We start from the raw sequence: 11,904 nt of genomic DNA, 5'->3' as shown, positions 1-11,904 counted from the left end.
ATTTTGGTTAGACCGAAACGTTACAGAAAGGAAGCAGAGAGTTTGCATTGCCAACTCGGTGGGACCGATCGCTTATCTCGGTTAGACCGAAACGTCACGAAGGGAAACAGAGAGTTTACAACCCCATCTCGGTGAGACCGAGATCCCTATCGGTAGACCGAACTGATTATGGTTTCTGGCAGTGGCTATGCCAAATGTACTCGGTGGCGCCGGATAGATCAAATCGGTGGGGCCGAGTTTGACTTTAGGTTTATGACATATGTGGAAATGAGAAAGTGATTGGGGGCTTTGGAGCATATCACTAAGCACTTTGAGCAAGTAGACCATTAAGCAACACTTCATCCCCTTTTAACAGTATTGGCTTTCCTATATATGGACTCAATGTGATCTTGGATCACTAAAATAGAAATGAAGAGTGTCTTGAGCTTTTGCCAATCTTCTGTCCTTAGCATCTAGAAGGGGTTCCACATCCTCTTGTCCATGCCACGCCTTTGTTGAACTTTCTGAAATATACTAGATAAAAATATTAATCCAACAAGAGATATGTTGAAATTAATTACCAAAATCACTCAGGGAGCACTTGTGCTTTCAACCTTGCAATGACACATCTAAATAGGACATGGTTGCAAGTTCCATCTTGGCCACACCTCGTGGACAGGACGACAAGTTCCATCACCCCACCTTGTGTTTTCGTCTTAAAAAATTCACTATATAGCTAGGGATCCTATGGAGAATTGTCGCGAAGGTTCCATCCTTCAAAAAATCTTGTCGTCCCCGTTGGTTAACCTCACCCCATCTAGCTTGTTATGGAGGAGGTCCCAAGCCGCCACTTCAAAGGGCCCAAACAATTACTGGAACAACGGAGTGCATATGTCGTCCACTCTGACCTCCACGACTCTTGCACTTGTATTGTGCGTAATGACAAAGAGTTGTCGGAATTTGTCTCTAAGGGCCCCCTCTGCTATCCCATGTCCGAGCCAAAAGTGGGCAAGCTGCCCTATTTTCTCTTCGAATTTGATAGGCGGCAAGCCTTCCCTATCCCGAAGCTAATTATTTAGATCATTGCTCTCTATGTATGCATCGTCGAATTACATAGCGAGTGAAGTGGGTTTGATTATTTTTCGGTCGTTGCAGCTTGTCTTTTCTAAACATGCGGAATTTGTTATTCATTATATTTATATGTGTAATTAGAAAAAAAAAAAAAGGACCAACGCACGGGCATTATACTAGTAGAGATTAGGAGTGGAGATCAACGAACAAAAAACCAAAGCAACCTGGGAGAATCGTCAACTGCTTGCGGCCACGGGTATTTCCTATTTGCCGCTCGTTGCATCGAAATGTTGACACAACACACATGCCAACGACATGACCGGAGGATCTGGGCCGACCCACTTAGCCAACCGGTTTTGGGAACCTTCTAGATGGTTCCCAGAACTGGGTTTTTCTGTTTATTTTCTTCTACTGGCTTTTTGGGGGTTTTCTATGTCTTTTTCTCTTTTTTTCTTTTCTTTATCTATTCTTTTTCTTTTTCGTTTATTATTTTTCCTTCTTTCTTTTTCAAGTGCGATTTTATTTTCAAGATTTTTTAAAAATTCAAATATCAAGAAATGCTCTTGTTAAAAAAACAGATTAAAAAATGTTCGTAGTTTCAAATTTTGTTCATAATTTGAATAAATGTTCCCTTTTCAAATATTTGTAATTCCAAAAATGTTCGAAAATTCCGCAAAATATCACATTTTAAAATTTTGTTCACAACTTCCAAAAAAGTTCTGAATTTCGTAATTTTTTCATGTTTTCAGAAAAAATTGGAGTTTCAAAATTTTGTTCATGTTTACAAAAATTATTCGCAATTTCAAAATTTGTTTGTCTTTTCAAGAAAGTTTATTGTTTAATTTCTTTTGTTTTTCTAATAATTGTTTGGAATTTTTAAATTTGTTTGTATTTTGAATAAAAATGGTGTTTCAAATTTTGTTCATGTTTTCAAAAATTGTTCACACTTTCAAAAAAGTGTTCAGAATTTCAAAATTTATTCATGTTTCTAAAATGTTGAGACTTTCAAAAAAATCTTGTTTTCCAAAAGTTGTTCGGAATTTCTAAATTTGTTCATGTTTTCAAAGAAGGTTTGAGTTTCAAATTTTGTTCGTGTTTGGATTTTTCGGAATTTAAAGTTTCTGTTCTCATTTTTCACTATATCTTCATAATTCCAAAAAGCTGTTCCAAGTTTTAAAAGATTGTTCGCATTTTGAAACGAAATTGGAATTTAAGAAATTGTTTGTGTTTTTTAAAACATTGAGTAATGGTCATTTACGCTGCTACAGTTTGTCCTTTAGAGTTGGTGCTACTCATTTTACATCCGTGTATACAGTTCGGCTGGCTAGCGCGGTACCGACCACAACAGAACGTCTGGAGATTGAATTCCAGGTTGCGCATTCTTTCTATTTCTGATTTTTTGCGCCCAACCAATCACTAAGAGTTTTACTCCAGTGGGCCGGCCAGTTGCGCGCGCTCTGTGCGAAGAGGCGTCTGTTTGCCGCATAATGCGGTAAATAGGAGGTCCCGCGGCCGCGTGCGTATCCAGCCTCAACGAACCGCCGAAGGCCTGTTTTGGTATGGGCGGCCACGTTTATGTAGCTGGGCCGGCCACATTATTGCAGAGTCCAAACCTAACATGACCCCCTTCTTTTATATCGGAGAAAACCTAGATGTGATCTGACCTCTCCCACAGCGGCGGCCGGCGGCTGGAGGTCTGGATCGGAGCGGCGGCTCGGTTGAGCAAAGAGGCGGCGCTCGAGGTACATCCCCCCCCCCCCCCCCCCCCCCCCCCCCCCCCCCCCCCCCCCCCCCCCCCCCCCCCCCCCCCCGACCCCACACACACACCTCCTCCTCCCTCTCCCTCTTCCCCCGCCTGGTCCCCGATGTGGGTGCTGTGGATGTGAGCGCCGGCGGCGGGGAACAGGGGTACTACGGAGGCGGGTCATGGAGGCGCCGGCGGCTCCCGTCCCCCTCTCTCGTTTTCTGCAAATTGTTATGGACAGTGAAGCTCGATTCAATTCTGTTCTTTTGCTGCGAGTTAATTACACAAAACCACAACTTCAGGTTAACTTATAACACTTTACCACAACTTTTGAGTTTTTAAATAAAAAACCACAACTTCAAGTCAATTTATAACACTTTACCACAACTTTTGAGTTTCTTTAACACAAAACCACAACTTCTGAACTAATTCTCAACATTGAGCCCAAATCTATCGGTCAACTTCTTTTAATAGCCAATCTGATTGATTGGGCCCACATGTTAGGACCTAAGTTGGAAAAAGGTGGCATGTGCGCATCTCCTATGTGGCCTACCATTTCCTCCTCTTGCCATCCCGTACCGGCGCTATCAACTCCACCGACGCATTGAGCAGGGAGCTGGTTGTTGGTGGGGTGGTCGAAATTCTGCGACAGGATGATCACTCCGAGCATCCTTGAAGGCGAGGTTCCTAGTGTCGCAAAGCCGCACCCGTCCGGACTATGGCATGGTCAGGCGGGGCACGCGAACTAGACAGAGAGGTCTTGGGGAGCTGCAGGTGAACGCATCGTCGAGGATACGATGATGTCGTATGCAGACTGCTATGTTACACATATCCAGTCAGCGCCACGTAGGAGGGAACTTGCTACCTAGAGCCTGACATATGGGCCAAATCATTCAGATTGGCTATTAAAGTAGTTGACCGATAGATTTTGGCTCAATGTTGAGAATTAGTTCAGAAGTTATGGCTTTGTATTAAAAAACTCAAAAGTTGCGGTAAGTGTTATAAGTTGCCCCGAAGTTGTGGTTTTGTGTTAAAAAACTCAAAACGTTGTGGTAAAGTATTAGAAGTTATCCTGAAGTTGTGGTTTTGTGTAATTAACTCTTTTGCTGCTCCTCTTTGTGCCAGATCTGATGCATCTCTCGCTTTCTCTGCAGTTAACACGGAGGAGCACAAGGCAGCCCCTGCAGTCCGTTTCTCCCTCAGAAATCACCAGCATCTGGCAGTCCGTTTCTCCCTCAGAAATCACCAGCATCTGGCAGTCCGTTTCTCCCTCAGAAATCACCAGCATCTGGCAGTCCGTTTCTCCCTCAGAAATCCAAGGTATAACCCTACTGCACATACAACTGTTTCTGTTGTACTTTTCTATGAATTGATCGTGCATATAGGATCATATATTTGATTGTGCATACGAGAGCATATGTGTGATTGTGTATGGATAGTGAGCATGTGTTTGTTTGTGTATGAACAGTGGGGATATATTGGAGTGTGCGCTATTTCAAGTTATATGTCTGAGCAGGCTGTCTTGTTTTTATGCCTCACTTGATGATGGAATCGGCTGTTCAGTCTAGAAAAGGATAAATAAGTGAACATGTATGTTATGGGCCAATAGATGAGAAGGATAGGATGAGAAGTGAGTACCTAGAGAATAAAGTATATAGAGGGATGAAACAACCTGTGTGAACATGACCTTTCTTTCTATTTTGTCAACTTTTTAGGGACCGCAAGTTGCTTGAAGACACTATTCATTTGTCCATTGAACAAAATTTTGTTGTAGCTTGATGCATTATTCACGATTGGGTTATAAATGTCGGGATAGATGAACTGTGTATGAACTATGAAGTAACTTAACTATCAAATGTGGAAATGTGTACAAAAGAATAGGTAAATTGTTTAACTAATTTATTAAATGAAGGCAGTAGGTACTGGATGTTACACAAATTGCATCCATTGTCATTCAATACACAAATTTCTTCACTCTAGTTTCTTGACTTCTCGCTCTGCTTAGCTAAGGTTAGGAAAATCTTTTGTAGTTTGTGGTTGCCTAGCTACATTTACAGTTCCCTAAATAATAGTTTATTTTGTTACACGCTGTCATGTGTATTAGCAACCATGAATAGTACTTTACTAGTTTTTTGTATATGTAAGTGCCTTCTAGTAACCAGTGTAGTCCACATCTTTTAAGTGAAAATGGGCGCTGCCCCCCCCCCCCTCCCTCCCTTCTCTCTTGATTAGCGCAAGTTGTTATGGACAGTGAAACTCGATTCAATTCTGTTCTTTTGCTGCTCCTCTTTGTGTCAGATCTGATGCATCTCTCCCTTTCTATGCAGTTAACACGGAAGAGCACAAGGCAGCCTCTGCAGTCCGTTTCTCCCTCAGAAATCAGCATCTGGCAGTCCATTTATCCGAAAAAATCCAAGGTATAACCCTACTGCACATACAACTGGTTCTGGTGTGCTTTTCTATGGATTGATCGTGCATATAGGAGCATATAATGTTTGTGAATACGAGATCCTATGTGTGATTGTGTATGGACAGTGGCATGTATTTGTTTGTGTATGAACAGTGGGATATATTTGAGTGTGTGCTATTTCAAGTTATATGTACCGTATGAACTCTGAGCAGGTGTCATGTTTTTGTTCAATTTTGCATGGTAGATAGACAAGAAGCGAAAGAAGCTAATTGTTGCGATTGTGTCATATATGCATATCTTGATGGCATTGGCTGCAGATCAGTAGGCACAGTAGATGAGAAGGATAGGATGAGTAGTAGGAAAGAATATGGAAATGGTTTACTAATTTATTAAATGAAAGCAGTACGTACTGCCAACGATTACGAGTCGAACGACTAGTCTAGACTAGTCGCTCGACTAGTCTATGAGTCGCAAACTGGCTGTCGACTCGGTTTCTCGTGTAGACTACTTGTATGAGTCGAGCCAGTCATCGACTAGTCGACGACTAGTCCAGACTAGTCGACATGTTCGAGTCGAACGACTCAAAAAACTGGGGGAGTATAAATACGATGCCTCATCCCACGGGAGACCTAATCCTTTCTTTCCCCTCCTCACCTGGACGCGCCGCCGGCTGCTGGACGTGCCCGTCGAGCCCTCCTCGTGCCGCCGGCCGCTGTACTCCCGCCGCCGCGGATCTGAAGCTCCACCGTCGCCGGCCCCATGTCGCGGATCTGAAGCTCCACCGTCGCCTTCGTCTCGCGCCCCTCCTCGCGCCGCCGGCCCCTCGTGCTCTTCTCCTCTTCAGGCAGGTGAGCCTCAGTGCTGCTCTGCCTCGCTGCTGGACTGCTGGTGCTGCTCTGCCTTGCCCCTCCTTTCTCCTCCTCTTTCTTCTTGGCTTGCCGCTGCTGTTGCTCTGCTTCGCTGCTGGACTGCTGGTGCTGCTCTGCTCGCAGATAGACTGCTGGTGCTGCTGTGCTTGCTGCTAGTTGCTGGTGCTGCTCTGCCTCAGTGACTCCACTTTGCTTGTTTCAATTGTATACTGTACTTGTATACTTATATAGTGTAATACTATGTACTACTACTAGGTATTATTAGTTATGTACTGTAAGTTCAGTGCTACAGTACCATGTCGACTAGTCTAGCACTACTACTGTAAGTCTATGAGTCTCAACCTTGGAACGACTCGTAAACATTGGGTACTGCATGATACGCAAATTGCATCCATTGTCATTCAATACACAAATTTCTTCACTCTAGTTTTTGGTCATTTGGCTCTGCTTAGCTAAGTTTAGCAAATTCTTTTGTAGTTGTAGTTGCCTAGCTACAATTTACAGTTTCCTAGATAATAGTTTATTTTTATTATACTCTGTCATGTGGGTTAGCAACCATGGATAGTAGTTTACTAGTTCTTATGTAAGTGCCCTGTAATACTTCTTGTAACTAGGATGGTCCTCATCTTTTAATTGAAAATATGAGACCATGATGCACATCTATTATGTGTTTGAAAGTTGTGACCATGTAAATGCAATGACTGAATTTAAAAGGTGTAGGCAGCTTTAGATACATGATGTTATTGCCTGGTTTTGGGAATATTCAAGCACATAGTGAGCACATAAAAAAGTTCTTACTGAAACAAGCCGTGAGGTTGAAGATCTACTTGTTTTGGTTCTTACAAAAGTTGCAATTAAGTTTATAGCTAGTGTCTTTTGTCTGTTTTAAATTGATCGTTGTTATTATTGGTGCAGATCAGTAGTCACAATGCCGCAATCAAATGAAATCTTACCTGGCCTACTAGCTGCGAAAGCTATTGCAGCACGCCATCAGATCCGTGAGGTCATTGATGGCGTAGCACAGTTTGTGACCGAAGTCGGGCTTCGGCAATGTGCCATTCGAGAATACAACGCCCATCACATCACCGGCGACGAATCTGGTTACTGGATGGCTGAGCTTGAGTGGGTGTACCGAGAAATGGTGCCCGTGTATGCATCTGTTCAAGGAATGTTCCTTGTGCGTGATCCTCAGTTTGCAGCTGTGCTGGGAAACGAGCAGGAAATACAGTTGAGAAACATTCTGATAGATGCCAATTATACAGTTCACTCGATCAACCGTTTGTTCTTGGTGATGGGGAGCAGCGCATCATTGTTTCAGTATATTGTGAATAATTGCTCGCTTTTGGATCCAGTAGCTCATCAGGAGGCAGAAACCGTATTAAGCGAGGTCACTAATATCGGTCGCCTCATACAAGCTTTTGCAGGCAATCTCCAGTTCCATTTGGAGGTTGTTGCAAATATTTGCAATGCGGGCATGTTGGTTCCACCCGTGCACCAGGACTAGTCGAATTATAGGCCAAGGTATTGAACTAATGAATCCATTTCATGCCTGTGTTAAATTGATGCATGATTTCTTTTGCTTTATGTATGAGCTGTCCCTCTTTAGTTTGGTAAATGTTCATATTGTGTGTAGTAGTTTCATACTATATTGGAAGTAACCTGAATTTACTCATTATTTGGAAGTAAGTGGGGTATGTGTCTGGCATGGGTTGATGGGATATACTCCATCTGTCCCATGATATAAGACATTATTACATCCAATATATTCACATATTGGATATAATAATGTCTTGTATTATATGGGATGGAGGGAGTACTTTAGATGTAGATCATGACTTAGCTGACAGTCACTTAAAATATATGCTTTCCATTGCTGAAGACAGTAACTATGTATACTGTTCTGCACATCAAGCTTATCAGTACTCGTTATCTGCATTTGACGAGGACTGTGGGTCAAAATTAGCCCATGACACAGGAATTACAGAAACTGTCGCTTGTGTGTGTTTGTTCTGAAATTATTTTATTATCCCTGCTCTTACAACAGTTTTAGGATTGCGTGTTTGGTTAATACCTTTATTTACTCTTGTAGGGTTGTAGTTGTTACATTAGATAGAAGTATAATGATGTCGCTTGATGTATGCTTGCTTCAGCTCTGCTGTCGGTTCTTATGGCGTTTTGTTCCTGCAGGCCTGCAGGATAACAGAGAAAGGCAAAGGCAGGCTTTCATTTGAAGCAAATGTGAGGTTTTGGTAGAGTAGATGGCTATGTGGTCGGTGGTAGTAAAACGAATGGTGGAATTGTTGTTATAAGTGTTTTACCTCCTTGCGGGTCTATCTGCAGATAACATGTTTTGCAGTAGTCTTATCTTGAGACCTTTGACTTGATGCAGTATCTGCAGATAACATGTATTGTAGTAGTCTTATTTTGAATGGCGTTGAGGCATTACATCAGCTTGCCGGGTGGATGTTAAACTGGTTATCTTGTTGGGTACATGTTCTTATTTCCTTGTGTGCCTGTGATATTTTGTTGAGCAATGCATCTATAGAAGATGTAGATGCAAAAATTACGAACTTTTGCATCTCTGAGGTCTAAAATCGCATCTCTAACTGATGATGTAGATGCAAAAAAAAAATTTACTTCACCTGCTCCGTGTTGTAAAATAAAATATCTAGAGATGCAAATTTGCATCTTCACATCCCAGTTATGTAAAAATGATGTCATGCTCCAACTGCCAACCGTCATTTCTAGTTGTTCACCCACGCGTGTCTTCTTCCTCCCTCCACTTGCCGCGCTGCACTGTTGCGTCTGCCCTCCCACCACCCTTCGGGTGTCTTTTTGCTATTCCTTCGTCGCCGTCCATTGTTGCTCGTGACCAAACCGGCCAAATTGTGCCGCACAGTCGTTGCCCCGATTCGAGCGCCGTGCAACCGCCGCCGCCACCATGCCGCCGAAGAAGGCCCTGAAGAGCAAGACGGGGTTCTTCCGAAGTGTGGACGAAGTTGTCCGGCAACTTCGACGTTGACTTCTACGAGGGTCGCCACTTTTGGCTCGGCAAGTACCCCATTGTCGACGAGGCCGCACGTGCGTATGATGTCGCAGCATGGCGTGCCACAAGGCCAAGGACGGAGCTCAATTTCCCGACGATTGAGACCTGGGCGGATGCGGAGTTTCTCGTGCCAGAGAATTTCCGGATGGAGAAGATGACGAAGAAGAGGAATAAGAAGCCGGCCATTCGCGTTGCACCCGGCGATGGCGACGATGGCGAGGTTCGCGCGGGAGCATCCGGAGTACCTCCAGGCTGAGCCCGAGTTCTATTGGAAGCGCGTGGATGAGCAGAAGAAGAAGGGGGTGAAGAAAGAGGACGAGACCGGCCCCTCGACGGTGATCCCCGTTGAGTTGGACTCGTCGGACTGTGATGACTCAGAGGAGGAGGACGAGGGGTGCGACGACCCGAGAAATGATGAGTTCTGGGAGCAGTTCAGGAGATCCGATGAAGAGTAGTTTCATCTTCGATGTAGTTCAAGTAGTTGTTTGAACTAGTAGTAGTCGTTGGAGTAGTAGTAATTTAAACTATGTTTATTATGTTTTAATTAGAACTATGTTTAATTATGTTTTAAATTAGAACTATGTTTGAGTTATGTTTCAAATGAAGTAGTAGTTGAATTTGCTATGTTTGAATTATGTTTGAAATGAAGTAGTAGTTCAGCTAGTTCTACATCTTCATATACACCATCTCTTGGATTAGGAATTTATATCACCACATAATAAATATACATCTTCTCTTGGAGTTGGCTCTTTTTAAAAAAATGTAAAAAAACACTTTTTGGTGATGTAAATTATACAACACCCACTTTTATCATCAAATTTGCATCATCTGTTGAGGATGCTCTTACGATGTTGACCATAGATAAGTATGGAACACAACAATGGTTACTGCTACTCATAATAACGAGCTTGAAGAGGTAACAAACAAACCGGACTAGACCGACTCTGATACAGCAATGCGTTGCAATATTGCTGCCATGAGGACTATTACTACTAGCTACTATGTTTTTTTTTAAACCAAGGCAAAAGACTTGCCTCATTCATTAGTTAACAGAGGAAGAATTCAGTTATAAACATAGCAATGGCTCCACAACATAGCCCATCACAAGAAAGAGAACCACACGACAATACAAGGAAGACTACTCTCGGGGCATGATGATGCTTAGGTGCCTAGATCCCGCGGTGATCTATAGCTTGGCCTCATTTTGTATAAGCTTGAGGATGTAGAATGGAGGTGTCAACTTGTTCTTGAACACTCTAGCGTTTATCTTGTTCCAGATAATCCAACAGACAAACATGGCGAGTAGGGCTTGAATTTTAACTCGAAACTCACGAGCTAAATGAGTAGCTCTTGTCTCGGCTCGACTCGACTCGAAAGTTGGTGGCCAAAGAAAGGAAGTTAAAAGCATAGGAGAGTAGACTTGCACTTGAGGAGGAGAGGATTCATGATGCCAAGAAGGCCGAAGAATGTGCTATCATGTTAATGGATCCAACCACAATGGATGAAACCACAAGAAAGTATTGGGAGCTCACTCGTGGGGAGATAGATCTTGACCCAAGTGGAAGCCTCTCTTCAGAATGGTGGTGGTGATGGTACCGTCCGAGAGGATGGTGGTGGCGGTGATGTTTTCTTCGGCGACCATCTCGTTTGAGTTCGTGCATGCCATTGGTTGGCTCGATCCACAACATATAGTTTTTTTTTGTTTGCGGTGGTTTTGGATCAAACATTTGTGTTTGAACTTTGAAGTGACGCCTTTTGGATGAACTATGCATGTTTTATTTGAAAATCACGATGATGATACATATGTTATGACGGTTATGTTATGCATATTTTAGTTTCAATGTTTTTATAATATATAGTGAAATGTTTGAAGTTCATGCGGCTAGAACACAAAATCAACTTTTTTTTACTCCACTAAAGTTTAGGGGATCAGCTAGGTGCGGCCACCTATAGAGGAGAAAAAATTTACTCATCTAATTAATTAACTTTACTCGTCCGGATCGTCCATTAACTTTTAGGGGATAGGTTAGAGTTGCCCTAACACTAACAGTTTGGATATAGCTATGTGCTTAGGTGCGACTTGAAAAGGAAATTGCCTGACCCTGATACTATTTTCAAGGGACTGGCACATAGCTATGCCCTTTTCAGTCAAGCATGAACATGGCATTTTTGTTTTCTTCAACTCTGCCGTTGGTTCTCATGGCATTTTCTTTGTGCAGGGCATCAAAGAAACTGCTTTGGAGAAGTCGTGTTAGTAGCAATCAGAGGCTGGGTTCATTTGAAGCAATAATAAATTCACAAGGTTTTGGTAGAATAGGTGGGTGGGGTTGATAGTAGTGAAATTGTGTGGGTGTTTTACCCTCGTACGGACCGGTTTCTACTATATAAGTATGTTGATGCGAAACAATATTGAAGTGCATCGAGTCATTAGCTAGCAGCATTGCCAATAAACATGTTTGGAACAATCTTAAACTGCGTTGAGGCGGTAACATGTTTGGAACAATATATCTTGCACGGCGTTTTAAAATCAGCATTGCGTCAGAGGTGGGTCTTTGTCATTTTATTTTATTTCATTTTGGCCAGAAATTAAATTGCCCGATGGATGTTAATTAACCTGGCAGTTGGCCTATTGCGACCCACCGATAAAGCAGCAGGAATCTTGTTTCAAAAAAAAGATAAAGCAGCAGGAATGCGGAGGCAGTAGCATACGTATATGCAGATTCTTCTCAAATAATAATAAAAAAAATAGAAAAAACCGTATATGCAGATAATGAAAGACAGCGAT

The 11,904-nt window shown here is 42.6% G+C and overlaps 1 protein-coding gene across 1 annotated transcript; it reads left to right on the top strand.

Annotated features, from left to right (window-relative positions):
• The first annotated feature begins 5,125 nt into the window (after nt 1-5,125).
• Nucleotides 5,126-8,573, top strand: LOC125542350. The gene is made up of 3 exons (XM_048705354.1): nt 5,126-5,211; nt 6,989-7,594; nt 8,261-8,573. The coding sequence occupies exon 2, from the start codon at nt 7,002-7,004 to the stop codon at nt 7,575-7,577; it is 576 nt and encodes a 191-aa protein (XP_048561311.1). The 5' UTR covers nt 5,126-5,211; nt 6,989-7,001; the 3' UTR covers nt 7,578-7,594; nt 8,261-8,573.
• The last annotated feature ends 3,331 nt before the right edge of the window (nt 8,574-11,904 follow it).

The sequence above is a fragment of the Triticum urartu genome, chromosome 3, assembly GCF_003073215.2.
Source record: "Triticum urartu cultivar G1812 chromosome 3, Tu2.1, whole genome shotgun sequence".
Taxonomy (NCBI): Eukaryota; Viridiplantae; Streptophyta; class Magnoliopsida; order Poales; family Poaceae; genus Triticum; species Triticum urartu.
Note: the sequence above shows the minus strand (reverse complement) of the source record. Positions and strands in the feature narration are given on the sequence as shown.